General features: G+C 38.4%; 1 protein-coding gene across 5 annotated transcripts in view; it reads left to right on the forward strand.

Annotated features, from left to right (window-relative positions):
• The window catches only part of LOC110053690 (regulator of nonsense transcripts 2-like), a 41,343-nt gene that overhangs the window by 25,482 nt on the left and 673 nt on the right, over positions 1-15,188 (forward strand). Inside the window, exons 17-36 of one of the 5 annotated variants that reach the window (XM_020759948.2) lie at positions 349-423; positions 1,045-1,154; positions 1,413-1,498; positions 2,247-2,355; positions 2,860-2,917; positions 3,289-3,344; positions 4,194-4,310; positions 5,274-5,375; positions 5,691-5,774; positions 6,970-7,011; positions 7,384-7,485; positions 7,930-7,989; positions 8,570-8,708; positions 9,175-9,311; positions 10,295-10,478; positions 11,612-11,892; positions 12,595-12,711; positions 12,799-12,931; positions 13,903-14,037; positions 14,713-14,836. In XM_020759948.2, coding sequence (XP_020615607.2) covers positions 349-423; positions 1,045-1,154; positions 1,413-1,498; positions 2,247-2,355; positions 2,860-2,917; positions 3,289-3,344; positions 4,194-4,310; positions 5,274-5,375; positions 5,691-5,774; positions 6,970-7,011; positions 7,384-7,485; positions 7,930-7,989; positions 8,570-8,708; positions 9,175-9,311; positions 10,295-10,478; positions 11,612-11,892; positions 12,595-12,711; positions 12,799-12,931; positions 13,903-14,037; positions 14,713-14,836 — 2,251 coding nt within the window. Of the gene's footprint in view, positions 1-348; positions 424-1,044; positions 1,155-1,412; positions 1,499-2,246; positions 2,356-2,859; positions 2,918-3,288; positions 3,345-4,193; positions 4,311-5,273; positions 5,376-5,690; positions 5,775-6,969; positions 7,012-7,383; positions 7,486-7,929; positions 7,990-8,569; positions 8,709-9,174; positions 9,312-10,294; positions 10,479-11,611; positions 11,893-12,594; positions 12,712-12,798; positions 12,932-13,902; positions 14,038-14,712; positions 14,841-15,188 lie in introns of those variants that run through there. The other 4 variants (XM_020759950.2, XM_020759949.2, XM_020759951.2 and 1 more) reach the window with 4 other exon arrangements.

Here is a 15,188-nt window from a genome sequence, read left to right on the forward strand (position 1 = left end):
TTTGGACTGCAAGCCCAAGTTTCCTATGAGTGAATAGCGGTCAACAAGGTATAGCTGAGTTACCTGTTACTTGTAGAAAACAAGGGTGAGTAGTTTTATTAGGCGTGCCAGTGTTAGTAGCTGCTATAGAGAATAGCAGTTCAAAACCTTGTTGCTCCTCTAAAGGCACTGTGGGCATCTGTTCAAGAACAAATCAGATTCATGCATTTGCAATAGAATGTACACAAGGTGTTAAAATGTATTTGAGATCAGCTTTCATAGTTTTCCCAGAGAGGTGTTGTTATTCACCAAGAACAGTCAGTCAGTCACTTGACATCTGGGATTGTTTCAATTTTCCTCTCATCTCAGTAGCAGAGGAAGAGTTTGAAGAGGTGGAAGATGACATCATTGATGAAGAATTAAATGAAAAGGAAAGCGAAGAAGGTAAAATTATGTTTTATAACTTACAGCTGTGTTATTTTTGTAGTACATAAGAAGTGTGCAAGACTGCAGAACTGAAAGGGGCAAAACAGTAACTATTATAGTAAATATAACTGACATGAAATTTTTAATAAGCTGATATCTGCTGTCAGTAGAGGGTTTTTGAACAACCATTTCTTGGTCTGTGATTTCTTATCTTTTGTTGTTTGACAATACAGTTTAACCACAGGCTTCTTTAGGATGTCATCTACAGAGTACATGCAGCTACAGTGTAGCATGTCAGCAAGCACTTTAAGAGTCCACTTACAAATTAAATGTTGAAATTCCACCTTCTTGAATTTCAGGCAATCTTTCTGGTATTAGTATTGGTGGTCACAATAAGTTACAGCTTTTAATTATCCTTTCTTGTTGTCATTACATGACTTAATTTCCCTCTCTCTATATATTTCTGAGTAGATCCAGGCAATGTGAAATGTGTTAAACCTTGATGAGTTCCTTTATTAATGGCAATTTATTCAGTCTGCTTGCTAGTGAACTGGTGTATTGGTATTCAGAGAGAAGTTAGATGTGGATCACTCATTTTAATTATGGAATTTGTAAAACAGCTTGTGTTCTCGATTTCAGAAGATGACGAAAGTTCCTCTGGTGAAACATCCAGCTCATCCACTGGACTAGCTCTTGAGGCGATCTTAGTAAGACTGCCTACATGTGTCAACAAGGAGTTCATCGATGAGGTACTGCAGTCCCCTTATATTTCTCTTATAATGCTATTTACATGTACAGTAGTGCAGATCTATTCTTAACAGAACAATGTCTTTGCAAGTGTGTTATACATTTTGATGCGTTCCATTTAGCTGTCACTGATAAGACAACAACGTCAAGTGACCATCTTACTATACATATACCGGTGTATTTGAACCATTATTTTCTCAATTAAATCCCAAACAACTTGATGCAGAAGTGTTATATACTTTGAACATCAATTCTCGTAGGTTGCAACAGAATTTATGCAGACATGCAACACTAAGGGAAACAGAAAGAAACTCTGCCGAGCTCTATTTGGTGTTCCAAGAATAAGGTAATTCAAATGACTTCTTCGTTGAAAATGGCAAACACAAGTTTAAAATAGTTATATCAACCACTTTTTAAAGAGCTGTTGGTAGCAGGTCTCTCATGAAGTGTCTGGAGCCAGCTTAAACAATTCTGTCTACTTTTGAACCTCATACTTTTTAGTTAATACATGTAACTGTGCCACCAAGCCATTAAATGTGGCCATTTGTTTAGAAATGTAATAAGTAACTGACCTACATGTAGCAGCGTGATAGGCGAGAAAAATAGGCAAGAGTTTCAGCCACTGTAAGTTATTCTGATACTTGTACTGATATATATTTAAAAATAGCCTCTAAGAAAAGTTATGGTGCCGATAACTTTGAAATCAGTGCTAGTAACAATAGAACACCATAAGCAGTAATGATACTGAATGCATGTGGTTTCAATAGTAGTCTGTATTTAGCTCAGCCTCTGCATGATAACGCAAACCTACAGTACACTGTATGTCTCAGTAGTCCTCACACTGCCATGAATGCTCCGTGAAACATAATGTGCATTTTGTGTTGCTTAACTTGTTAAATAATTTTCTTTGTCATTTTTGTAAGGTTTTTCCATAGCTATCGTAATGTGGCAATACTCTTGCTTAATTGTGTAGTGTTCCAGAGACAGCTGGCACGGAGAAGTCATGTTGCTCCCTTAATCATTACAACTGAAGCAGTCTTGAATGTGTTGAAAATTGTTCTAAATAAATAATATCTAGTATGTATTTGTTGCAGGTTGGATTTATTGCCTATGTATGCTCGTCTGGTGGCCACTCTTGATCCTTGTGCTCCTGATCTTTCTCCTGAGCTCATGCAGCAGCTGAAAGGAGAATTCAGATTCCGTGTAAGCTTACTCAACACTTACATGTATATAATATATATATCTCTCAATGATTTATTCCTTTTAACTTACAAGTGTATCATTGTGTATTCCTTGTGCACTTGTATGTATGTCCGTACCTAAATTCGCCAATCAGAAGCTGTGTCTACTGTGCTGATATCCTTCAATATCAAGTCACTGACCTGATATGGTTGCAATATCATGATCACTTATTTGGCCGTATTCAGGTACGGTAAATATCTAATGTAACCTCTTTTGGTTCGCTTTAGCAGCACATCAGGCTCATCTGGTCTCAACATACAAACCATGGCTTGACCAGACTTGACCTGATATGCCGCTGAAACATACCAAAAATGTACAATTAGGTAAAAATATCATCAGAATTATCGAGCCCTGGCTGCACATGTACCAGGCGCGCGTTGTGTAATGTGATAGCTTGACATTTCAGTAGGTCAATATAGTTATACATACAAAAAAATAAAGTTTTGCTTGACTTTGTGTTTTTAGGTGCGCAAGAAGGATCAGATTAATCTTGAATCAAAGATAAAGACAGTAAGATTTATAGGTGAGAAATTTGTGATGTGTGAGCTCACTTCAACGAGCCATGGTCTGCAAAAACTGTCAGCGAATTTCTACGGAAAAATCTTCAATATACCAATAAGAGTACATTTTAGTGTAAGTAACGAATATTCCAGTACTGAACGGGAAAAAATGTCAGTTATAAAAAACTTTTTTTAAATGCCACACATACAAAAGTCATTTTCTGTTGTTATGGGGCCCATCTAAAAATTGAGTGCTTCTGATTTTGTTCCTTAATCTTATGACAGATTGGTCCAGAACATTTGACATTTCTCTCCTTGAAGCAGATGCTAGTAGTGTAAGTGCATGTACAGCAGCATCATTCATCAACTGATTTCTTTTGTCGTTGTGTGGCAGGTGAATTGACAAAGTTCAACATGTTTCCAAAAGGTGAAGCGCTACACTGTTTGAAGGTGAGTAGAAGATCTCCTTATCATCCAGCTTCAGAATATTCATTCCACTTATTGATCAGAGGAATGCTCTGAGGCATGTTTTTCTCTTTATCTTGAAACAAAGAAAGAATGAATGAATGCAATGGGTTTCAACTATTTTCAGTGACATTTTTAATTGTGTGAGAATGTTTCCTTAGTAACGTGGCTATAGAGTTTCTGGAAGTTGTACAATGTACGTGTCTTGTAGGGTCGCCCAAAGTTGCCAAAAATTTCGGCCAGTTTAGACTGTTTGAGAGGCCAACGTTTCAAAGAAACACGAATACCTACCTCGGCAAAGTAATGTCATGGCTGGTAATCTTTTCAGATAGCTTTTATACTGTGAAAAGTTGAAGGTTAATGGCCGACTTCAATCTTTTGGCCCTGCCCGGTTTTCTCTGACAATGACACTTAATTTATGAACTGCATAAATTATACTTGTACAAGTTGATTGCTCTATTTGGGAAAATCTTACATTTACGTCACTTGACTCTTTGTCTGAGACCTGTCTTGTTATTGGTAGATTTTTTCGGTGTGCAATTTCTCCGAGTAAGCCGTAGGTTTTATATTCAGTATTGGCATCGAAGATTAGTTTAGTGCAAGGGGTCAGCATCATAGTTTGCGCATAAGGTGCTTTGATGTTTTTTTTTATGAATTATCAAGTGATTTGTACATCAATAAAGAATTTATTTTACTTACCAGACATTTGAAATGAAATTTACAAGAACTCGTAGTTCAAAAACGTTTGACTTTGGAATAATGTAAAAGTCAAAATGACTGCTCATAAAATCAGCTCTGTATAATTATTTAGATTGGTTATGTTTTTTATTTTAGATGCTTCTAGAAGATTTCACCCACCACAACATTGAGATGGCCTGTAGTTTATTGGAAGTGTGTGGCAGATTTCTGTACCGCTCAGAAGACTCGCACATCAGAACAAAGAACTTGTTGGTAAGTCTTCCTAAAAAGCACATATTTACAGTGCAAATCAGTATGGCATGAACAAAATAATTATTTGAGGGACGTTACGTGTTTGGGGAAAATCAATTAGATGTGAAGCAAATAAACCGTAACCCCAGTGGTAATTATCCGTGTGGTGTGATCTACAATCTGAGTGGTTGCAGCATAATTTATATGTTAATGCTGTTTGGCTTCCCACAATTATAAAAAAATCTGACCATCGATTGAACTGAATTATGCTTGAACAGTGTACATGTATGTTTTCTCAGTCGCAGAATTGTGCACTCATACATGTACCTGCAGATTGTCAGAGTTTCAGCATAAACATTACTGCAACCATTCCTTCACATCTGATTTCCATGTTCTTGGTATCGTTAATAAGCTCATCGAGAATAGTCTTGTTTTGCTATACACTGAACAATTCATGTGTCACCACAAGGTAAACTGTAAGCATTTAAAAGTTTAGTGAGGCATTTGTTAGTAGTTTACCTACTCGACTAATTATTGTTTGGAACGTTTGCACATATTTTGTGAGCGATAGTAAGTAGTGTATGTAGTGAGACAATTTGTAAGGGGCTTTGAAATCCATAGGCATTCATATATACATGTAGTACTTTCACGAATTAACCCTATATGATTCAGTTTCATTCCGTTACGTACAAAATTAATAATGCCCAATAATGTGTGGGTTTTTACCTCTTTTTATTAAGTTAGTGATTTTGCCAGGACTGTAAGTGCCTGTGCAATTACATTGGTCGAGGTAATGCCTGGGCAATACATGTAAATCTCTTTTCTTACATTTGTGTGTCATATGACTGCACTGTACATTTTAACTTGCACCTCAACTCGCTCTTTGGGTTCATTAAAATAGAACACAACATGCAAAATAATGATACAGTACACTTAAATGTCAATTAGGGACCTGTTTTCACATCCTCTCCTTTTATCTTACAGGAACTCATGATGCGAAAGAAAGCTGTTCAGAATTTAGACAGTCGGCAATTGACTCTAATTGAGAATGCATTCTTCTACTGTAATCCACCAGAGAAACAGAAGGTATTTGTAACATCTTGTACTTCAAGCTACCGTGCCTAGTACCTCAGTTCTAAATGTACTGAAGTACACCTGTAACATACAACATCTTGTATGAAACCTTCAATTCTCAAGTGGTAATCAACATGTAATTTCACTTCAGCCTTAACGTTCGATGTAACAGTATACAGACTGTATGCGCACGTATTGCATGATAGGAGAAAACTGAACAATAATACCTAGAGACCTACTCAATTAGTCTTACTATCATGTATTTTAAAAAGCATAAAAATATGCTAGTAACATTCAGTGGATGTGCTGTTGAATTCTTGTGTGCAGGTTTCCCAGAAGGAGCGCCCTCCTATGCACGAGTACATTCGTAAATTGCTGTATAAAGACCTATCTAAGACCACAACAGAGAAGGTAAACCATAATGTCGTATTGTAATATAATCTTTGACATGTTATGCCGCAGAAGTTTAAAATAGCGTCTAAGTTACAATGTATATGTTTTAAGCAATGTTTAAATTATAATTCGATGTATAGCATCATCTACAGCATACTGGTTTCTTCATGATGTTTTCAAATTTAAACGTCTTTAGGTTTAGGGTATTGGATTTGTAATGTTCAAATCCTCCATCTTTGTACCGGCTGGATTTGTCCTCTACTGTATAGAGTTCAACTCCTTACCGGACCACGCTTTGTTAGAGCCCCCTGGTCAGCCTCCAACCACTTGCAAATATGACATCTCATTAATATTAATCTCAACAGTTTTCACTTCAGAACTCAGTAGACATAACTAAATTTATTATGATGTCTGAGGTCTGAGGACTAAAAAGAAAAAAATAACTTACTCAAAAATCTTCGTCGCTTTTTGCCATGTTTAAGAAAATTTGTGTGAAATTTAAACAAAAGGGCTTCAACAGCTGGAAAGCTGTTTTGAAGAATTCAGGTCGTTTCGCCCGAAAGTCAGTTGGCCGATACCAGATCGCCTGGACTGTTAGCTCCGTGATCAATGGATTAAAGAACCAGAAATAAACATGTTAAGTTTTGTGTAATTTTGTTTTGTGATGCCCACAATGTTGTCTTTTTTTCCCTTTTACTGTAGTTAAAAGGAAGAATTTAACACATCCTTGTTTGAACTTTCAATCCGGGCTAATAGACTTTTAGTCCGGGCAAACTGACATTGGGCGAACTGTCTATCACGCCGAAACGCCGGTTACCGTTTTGAAAAAGTGATATTTCTAGCGTTTTGTAGGTATTAGATTGTATTTACGAGGTTTATGACTTGAGTAGAGGAAGGAAGTATCTGTAACACTGTATATTTACTCCGAGTTTTGATTGGCTCACAGGCTTGTCTGTCTTCTTTGTGATTGGCCAGAGTGACGTTCGTTTTGGTCTTGCGATACGCGATTAAAAACCGCCGCTTAGACTTCGAGCAGTCTCTCTTTTGTTCGAAAATCTGTGAGGAAAATTACAAATGAGCAAAAGGGAGACTGCTCAAATGTCTAAAACCCGCTCTGTTGTACGAAGAAATAGTTCACATATCATGCGATTAGATCATTGAGCTCTTTGGCGGTCAGACTTCTAAGACTCATCCTGGTTATGTTTTCTTGTAGGTTCTACGACAAATACGAAAACTGCCTTGGAATGAACCACAGGTATGAATCAAAGATAATCATAACCTGAACTAGGAAACGCTGTCATGTGCCGGTGGAAACAGCCGGTGACTCGCCGTTCTGAATACCAATCAACACGATCGATTTACTTTTAAGACTTGTGTATACTTGTTGTCATCCATTGTGAAGATAATACACAATGTACAGTACTTGTGCCATATTTTAGTCAACAGTGAACTGCACGTCATATCATGATCAGGAATAGTGGTCGGTGGTTCAAGTGCATAATAAACTACTTTACATGTACTTTGCCTTCTACTTAAACCGGAAGGTTGTCATAACAATCAAAGGAATGATAATGTCTTCATCAAACTTATTGAATCACTGAATACTTTTCTAAATTGTTTTTTTCAGACTGCCTTGTATGTGATTAAGTGTCTGATTCGTGTATGGAACATTAAATACAATAGTATTCACTGTGCTGCCAATCTACTTGCAGGAATAGTGCAGTATTATGTAAGTAACATTCACAATAACGCTCGTGTCATGTTGATTAATATCGAGCTTAAAATTCACCATCTTTATTAACTTAGCACTACTCACGATGACTTCGATAGCGTTGATCCTAGCAGTATGCAGGACACCTGTCATATATGAACTCAGTTAAATGACCTTGCTCTCCATGACTTCTCGTAGCTCAGTGGATAGAGCGCCCGCCCGGTGTTCGGGAGGTCATGGGTTCGATTCCTGTCGGGGACTCAGAATTTTTCTTTGTCCCACGCTCGTGTCATGTTGATTAATTCACCGTCATATTCACTATAACGTTTTCATCAAATGTTGTCTTTATGGAAGTCTACTCGAAATTTGACATCTTTGCTTGGTTAAAACAAATTGAGCAGGCTTTTAGGTAAGAATTTGGAAGCTGAACTAGACTAATTGATGATTGGACTCTTCTCACAGGAAGATGTTGGTCTCTATGTTGTTGATGGAGTTTTGGAAGAGATTCGCCTTGGAATGGAGGTACAAGTTAGCGAATAGTTCACATAGAGTAAGGATCATATCACACCTGACAGCCTGCTTTTGGTAGCAGCGTGTTTGGAGGAAATATAATTATAGTTCTTAGCCCTGTTATTTCTCTGTTCAGCTGCCTGGGTGAAAATGTTGTTTAAAAATGTTTAATGTTTATACTGGTCGATGCGGTTAGCTACAACGACCTAGTTGTCAGGCATGCTAATAAACTGAAAGAAAGAAATATTTCAAATAAACGTAATAGGCTTAAAAATCCCAACTGACGGGAAGCAGACCAGTCGTCTATTTACAAGCAAGACCGAGCAGTTGAACTAGGGTTTACAGAGAAACAACTCCAGCTAAGTGGTCAGAGCGGGACTTGAACCCGCGACATTCGGATTTCAAGTTCGGCAGCCTAACCACTCAGCACGCTGCCTCAAATGGAAATGAAATATTCAGATGATTAGAATGACATCATTCGTCTTACCACCTTTTAGTATTACGTACTAAGACTTGAAGCAATACAGTGCCATTATTTATGTTGAAAAGGAAGAAGGCATGTACACCGCTTATTGTAGTTATTGTCTGTTAGACAAACCTACAGAAGATGAATCAGCGTCGTGTGAGCTGTGTGAAGTTCTTAGGTGAACTTTATACCTACCGACAAGTCGAGTCACGTGTCATATTCAGCACTCTGTACTCCTTTATCACCTTTGGCAACAACCAAGAAGGTTAGTGGACATCTGCTGTGTTGCTATACTGTACTGTTTATTCTCTTGCTTACTGCTTTTAGTCAAGTATGATGACGACAACTATACATCTTGTACCTCAATTTTTCTACAGGTAATGTTTTTTTTTTTCGCGGGGGGAGGGAGGGGGGCGCGGTTAGGAAGGGGTTCCTTGTGAACTGAGAGTTTATGGCATTGACGATTATTCTTTAAGTGTCTGAGTGCAGTTTACAAGCACTTCAAGCACTGCAAGGTATCAGAGCAGTATCACCTTTGAACAACCATCTTTTAAAGTGACTTCTGGTATGTCACTTGACTTTGCGGGGTAGTTGTTTCAATCTCAAAAGAAAGATAGAGATATAATTCTAAAAGGAAGCCGGAAACAAATGTACTTTATTCTTCCTCGTTCTTTACCACACATTCCCTGATTGTTGTGTCTGAAGATGACTTTTGCTCCCTCCATTAACAGGCGTGGTATCAGTGCTGGACCCTCCTGAACACTTGTTTCGTATCCGTCTGATCTGTACTTTACTGGATACCTGTGGTCAGTACTTTGATCATGGCAACTACAAGAAGAAACTCGACTGCTTTCTTGTCTACTTTCAGGTGAGTTGACAACTGTGTTGAATTTTACCACGGTAAGGTCTGTCGACATTAGAGCAGCTACGCAACGGTCTGCGCATCTTGAAGCCTAAATTTTTCAAGCTCATCGCTTGTAATCCGTGTTAATCTTCTCCATCCTTAACCATCCTTCGTCCTTTCTGGTGTATTATTACAATGTATATATGATACTTATGTGTACCAATGTATTTGTTGTGCCTCTTTCCTGACTCTTACATTTTTAATTATTATAATTACGGTCACCCAACTAGTTTAGCTTTTTAGTTATTTTGGGTGTCCCACTGCTATATGTACTGTACTGTTTATTTATATATTTATAATTATAATCTTGTAAATTCTTTTAGTTGTTTACAGTAGTAGAAATAAACTGTTGTTATCTCTTTGGTGTTTCTCTATCTTAGACAGTAAACTATTATTTTCAGGTTTCCTTCCGTTCAAAGGTAATTTTGCACGCGGCCAAAGTAACTCAAAATACCGTGGCTGAGCTCCTTTAAACCCTTCCTTTTCTTTTAGCCTTCGGATTTGCATCACTTCTCTTCCGTTCAGATTTGAAATTATGGGGCAGTCGTTGAGTTAAAAATGTCCGCAGTTGATTATGAAAGAAGATGGTGTGATTCAAGCACCTTTCCTCTGGCTCTATGCCATACACGGAATGTGAAAAAAGTACTTTCCCATTGATCACCATGAAAGAGACCAAGCCCGGCAGTGTAAAGGGAAACTTTTTCCATTATGCTCTTTTGCTCGTAACTGGAAGAAAAATCAAAATTAAATCCTTCATCTTTACTCCGCTTAACTCCTTTTATAGGCTTCATTGGTTAGACATGGTTTGAAGTGAATCCTCCAATTCAGCCTCTTAAAGTTTCAAGTCAACTCTAATATTAATCACTAATATTTGAAATAATATACCTCCCGTTTCCCGGGAACTTCGTCAAGTATTTTTTGGCAAGTATCGCTCATTGTTTTCTCAGTGTTATATCCTGAAGAAGAAAGCTGATCCAATATGGAACGAGGGACACCCGTTTCCACGTGATGTTGATTACATGGTGGCTGACACTCTTGAGTCGCTCCGTCCTAAACTTACCATGTATACAAGCTTGGACCAGGCTGTTGAAAGTCTACAGAAGTTGAACAAGGAGCATCAAGAACAAATAGGTTAGAATATTTCTCCCAGCATTTGTTAAACCTTTAAATCCAAGTTCTCCTGACTAGTCTCTGTACTCTTTTCATTGACTAGTTGGGCGAATTTGTATGTTACTTTAGCCATTATCATTATATAGATTCTCTTTACTGGTTTAGTGGTTGCCATGCTTGTTAATAGTGTATCAAACTACAAAAGCACGCTATCCTCTTAACTTGGTTGGCTGAGACACCTAACTGATTAGAAGGGCTAAGCCGTACGCAAGTGCAGTGAATAAATGCATTTACAATTCATCCCTTTATACCTTCTTCCTTCAATGCATGTATGCATTCATTCATTTATAGTTGGGAGCATTTGTATTAAGCTTCAAACTCTCTTTTTCATGCACCAGTTTAATACTGGCAAACTGCCAAAGATCTTTGATTCGTTTTTTGTCAAAACATCTTGTAAACATAATGTAAATACTCGCTTTGCATCTAGATCTACTTTCTATCTTCCAAAAATTCGAACAAATTATGGCAAATTTAATATTCGATTTAATGGACCTAAATTATGGAATGAACTCGATGAAAGATTCAAGTGTTGTACTTCTAATCAATTTAAAAAAGAACTAACTTCGCATTTCATTAGTCTCTATTAATCTTTACTGATATTTTGATAGTTTGTATCTACTTAGTTTGTTTTGTTTTGTATATTTAATCTTGTACCAAGTTTGTGATACTTATGTGTACCAATGTATTTGTTGTGCCTCTTTCCTGACTATTACATTTTTAATTATTATAATTACGGTCACCCAACTAGTTTAGCTTTTTAGTTATTTTGGGTGTCCCACTACTGTATGTACTGTACTGTTTATTTATATATTTATAATTATAATCTTGTAAATTCTTTTAGTTGTTTACAGTAGTAGAAATAAACTGTTGTTGTTGTTGTTGTTTGTTTGTGTGATCCACTGTCATATGCATTCCCCTTACTGAGGCATCTCCATATACTAGATACTAGTTTGGAAATCTTCTTATACTAGTTGTTTACAGGTCTTTTGATTTATTGCTATCGTGAGGAGACGTTGGGTGCTGTAAGTGTTCGGGGTTAGACTGTTTCACAAACTTTCATTTTGCTATGCTCACTTATCTGTCGTTCGTTTCAGAGAAAGCTGCCCCTGTTGATCAGGACACGCACAGTCCAGGCAGCAGTTCAACTCAGCCATTGCCAACTCCAAACATTTCTTACAGTAAAGTTCTCTCAGAATCTCCAGCTGTTTCACTCAGTAATTCTCCGTGCCAGTCTCCCATGCTGCGCGAGGAAGATGAGCATAGTGAGACTGGGGAGAGTGAGGGTGAGGATGAAGACGATGTTCCTGGACCCCAGTGGGCGGAATCTGAGAGAGAAGTTACCGAAGTTGATATAAATGATGTAGATATGAACAAGGTTGGTTGTACGTTTTCTGTGACGCACAATGCCCCAGGGGATTTCTGTTATCATCTGAGTTGTGAAGGGGTGTTGCAATTAGCCCCTCGCCAAGATCCCAGACCGGAAGGGGAAAGAGTTTCCTCTGTCAAGAGTCTCCCTTTAAACCAACCCAGCTTGACTGTATTTAGTGGGGCAGAGGTTCAAGCCGCCATGGGTCATTTTCGTGGCATACCAGGCTGAAGTTGCCTATGGACACTGTTAGAGCAGATAGAGGTGAAAATGCGATGGCATTAGATATATACGACAGACACTGAATATGTCAGCAAGTAAGATTATGGGGTTGGTTACTTTGTTCTTCCTTTTAAAGTCGACCGTACGCCGATTCATACTAATTCTGCCCATGGGACAGCTGGTGTAGAAAAAATTCTACTCTGGTGAAATTGCGTTGAACAGTTTTATAACACATTTTTTGAAGAGTATAGTTTATGCATTAAAGATGAATAGTATTTGCTGTATTACCGCCAATGTTCAGAGTGCTCTTTTCGGGTTTATTGGCTTATACTCCTCCTAACATTTCTGCCTTTTTATATCAAACTGGAGTATATTAAAGGTCTGCTTTCAAGTTCGGATTTGAGTGAAAATAGCTATATGGCTTTTTTTCGTATTTGCTTGCATACGAGAGATTTACCTAAAACCTGTTTTCCTTGTCTTCTCTTACAGGTAAAAGTTCTCAGTCCCCCTAAGCCAGAACCCACTGTGGAAGACAGGGCATTCCTTGCCGCCCTTGACAAACTTTTGGTGGATGATGTCCAGACTCGCCGCGAAGAAAACCCTAAGGTATAAAGAGAGTGTATTACAAAGAGTACAAATTCTGCTGTCCTATTGTTCCTAATGCGTATCGCCATACCCAACACTATCTCTCAGGTTCCGAGCTTGGATGTCGCAGTTCCAATGCACCTTAAGGGACAGAGGGCTCGTCACAATAGTCTGAGTGAAGAAAGCGAAAATCTAAACTTTGTTGTTATGCTGAAGAAAGGAAATAAACAACAGTTTAAAGGTAAGCAAAGTCTTGTAGACCTTAATACTGTGAGTATGCCGAGATTTAGATTAAAGTACACGATACAGCAAGGTCGTAAATAAACCATCTGCGACTCACTTATTGAATTGTAAAGAAAAAATGTGCCGTAAACGGTCCATAATTAAACCTTGGATCTTGGAACGGGTTGCGGGGCGGCGGGTGGGGGACTTCTTATTGGAAATAACGATACATCATGAAAAGCATTGGGTTAGCACTTAAAAGAGATCTTTAGGGCTTTGCCGTATGGTAAGTCATCGAAACAATCGGTTAAACTTCTTGTCACAACCACAAATTCGCTTAGATATGTCGGTTCTGGACGAAGCGTGAGGTCAAGATTGCCAAGTTCTTTTTTTTGCGTGTTTATGGACCGGGACGGAGTCGAGGTCCATAAACACGCCAAAAAAGAACAAGGCTAATATCCAGCCATCTTGACCGAACAAGCTTGGTCAATAAAGGATTTGCTTTGTGGGATAAAGAACATATTTTTCTACGGGACACAGCGCATAATCCTGTGCGGGCAAGATATCCCCATCTTGCCCGCTCACGGAGCTTTCCAATATATTAAGGTCTGTTATTCTAGCACTCTCCGGCCCTATCCCCCACTCGGGGGCAAGGAACTAAGCATTCTACCACTCTACAGTATGAGCGTTTTAAGATCTGAAGAAATGACATCGCTATTTCGTTTGATTAAACTAAAGCTAACTATACGAGCAAATCTCCTAATGGATTTTTTTGATGGTTTATTTATGCCTGGACGGTGTTGTTGTTGTTGTTGTTGCTGTTGTTTGGACGTTTGTGGTAGGTTTTTACAGCTAGAGTAGAAGAGGATTAAACAAAGAGTCGTAGCAAAGCTTGAAAAAAAAAAAACCGATCAATTCAGCAAGCATACCACGCTATCGTGATGCCACTGGGCCAGGCTGTTTAAGTGTCTTTGTTTTACCACTTAACAGATCTCCAGATTCCTCTCAGCTCTGGACTGGCAGCTAACATCCGGGACAGACAGATGGCTGAGCAACAAGAGCAGGAAGAAGTCAAGAGACTGGTACTTGATTATAATCAGAGACAGGAGGAAGAGATTTACAATGGTACGCGTTAACTCCTGGTCAAAGTCGATAATGATAATAACTAGGAAGATAAGTATTGTCAGTGCACATAATTGCCACGGAAATGATGACGTGGATTTATTAGTGTTACTGTTAAGGTTTGAAAAGGTTACAGCATCATTTCAAAATGAGTGTATGTCATGGCGAAACGTGGGTGATTTCTCAAGTGTTTGGTCCACTTTAGTTTTGGATTCCATTTATTGGATTCCATTATTATTCTCTTGTTATCCTAGCCTTTATTTCGCATTCCAACGACCAAGGTCAGGGTGGACAGAAACAGTAAAGCACCCAAGCTGGTTCTGATGCCATTCACTGCAGAATATACCACTAAATTTTCAGAACTTCAGCATCAAAGAGAAAGGAAGATCTCGGAACCAACAGTTCCGCGAAAGCAAACCCAGTTACTTTCACCATCGTGACGTCTTTGATACCGAAGATTGCCCGAGAATCGTCTGGCTGAAACATTCCAAAGATTTACGAACACCGAAAGGGCCGACCATTTCCTAAGAATCATCTTCAAAATTTCCCAGGGACCTCCAAACATATCGAAGTCGTATTGATTTTCAAAAAAAAAAGTGACATGTAGTCTGTAATTAATTTTGCACTCACATCTAGGACCTAATTTTCACCAATATTTTTGGTGTTTTTTTTCTGCAGAGATGCAGGCGCAGCAAAGACAGGCAGGCTCGGACCAGTCTTCAAGGTCTCACGGCCACCGTTTTAACAGGAGACGACTTCCAGAAGGCAATGACACTAGCATAGTGTTTGCTAACTTAACCAGGTGAAGGAAATATATATTAATAGTGTACTTCAATATAACTTGTAGAGGTTCGATGACACTTGTTCCATCAAACCTAAATAGGCCTGGCGGCAGTAAAGATTGAACATTATTGTATACTTTAAATCCTCTCAATTTAATTGCCTTTAAGACCAGAAAGAGGTCCATACTCTCCCCCAGATTTACGCTCCAAGCACGTTTTAATCAGAAAGCAACACTGCGGAGTGGTGCCTTGCGGCACGCCATAAGAAACCAAATGTAGGCGTGCATGCAGATCAACGGCTTGAGAAAGGCTCCTTCGTTTAAGAATACTGAACAAATGCTTAGAGAATATACTCCTTTACACCTCATATGT

Source organism: Orbicella faveolata, unplaced genomic scaffold (assembly GCF_042242905.1).
Source record: "Orbicella faveolata isolate gen_17 unplaced genomic scaffold, um_ofav_v1 contig_4, whole genome shotgun sequence".
NCBI classification, from domain to species: domain Eukaryota; kingdom Metazoa; phylum Cnidaria; class Anthozoa; order Scleractinia; family Merulinidae; genus Orbicella; species Orbicella faveolata.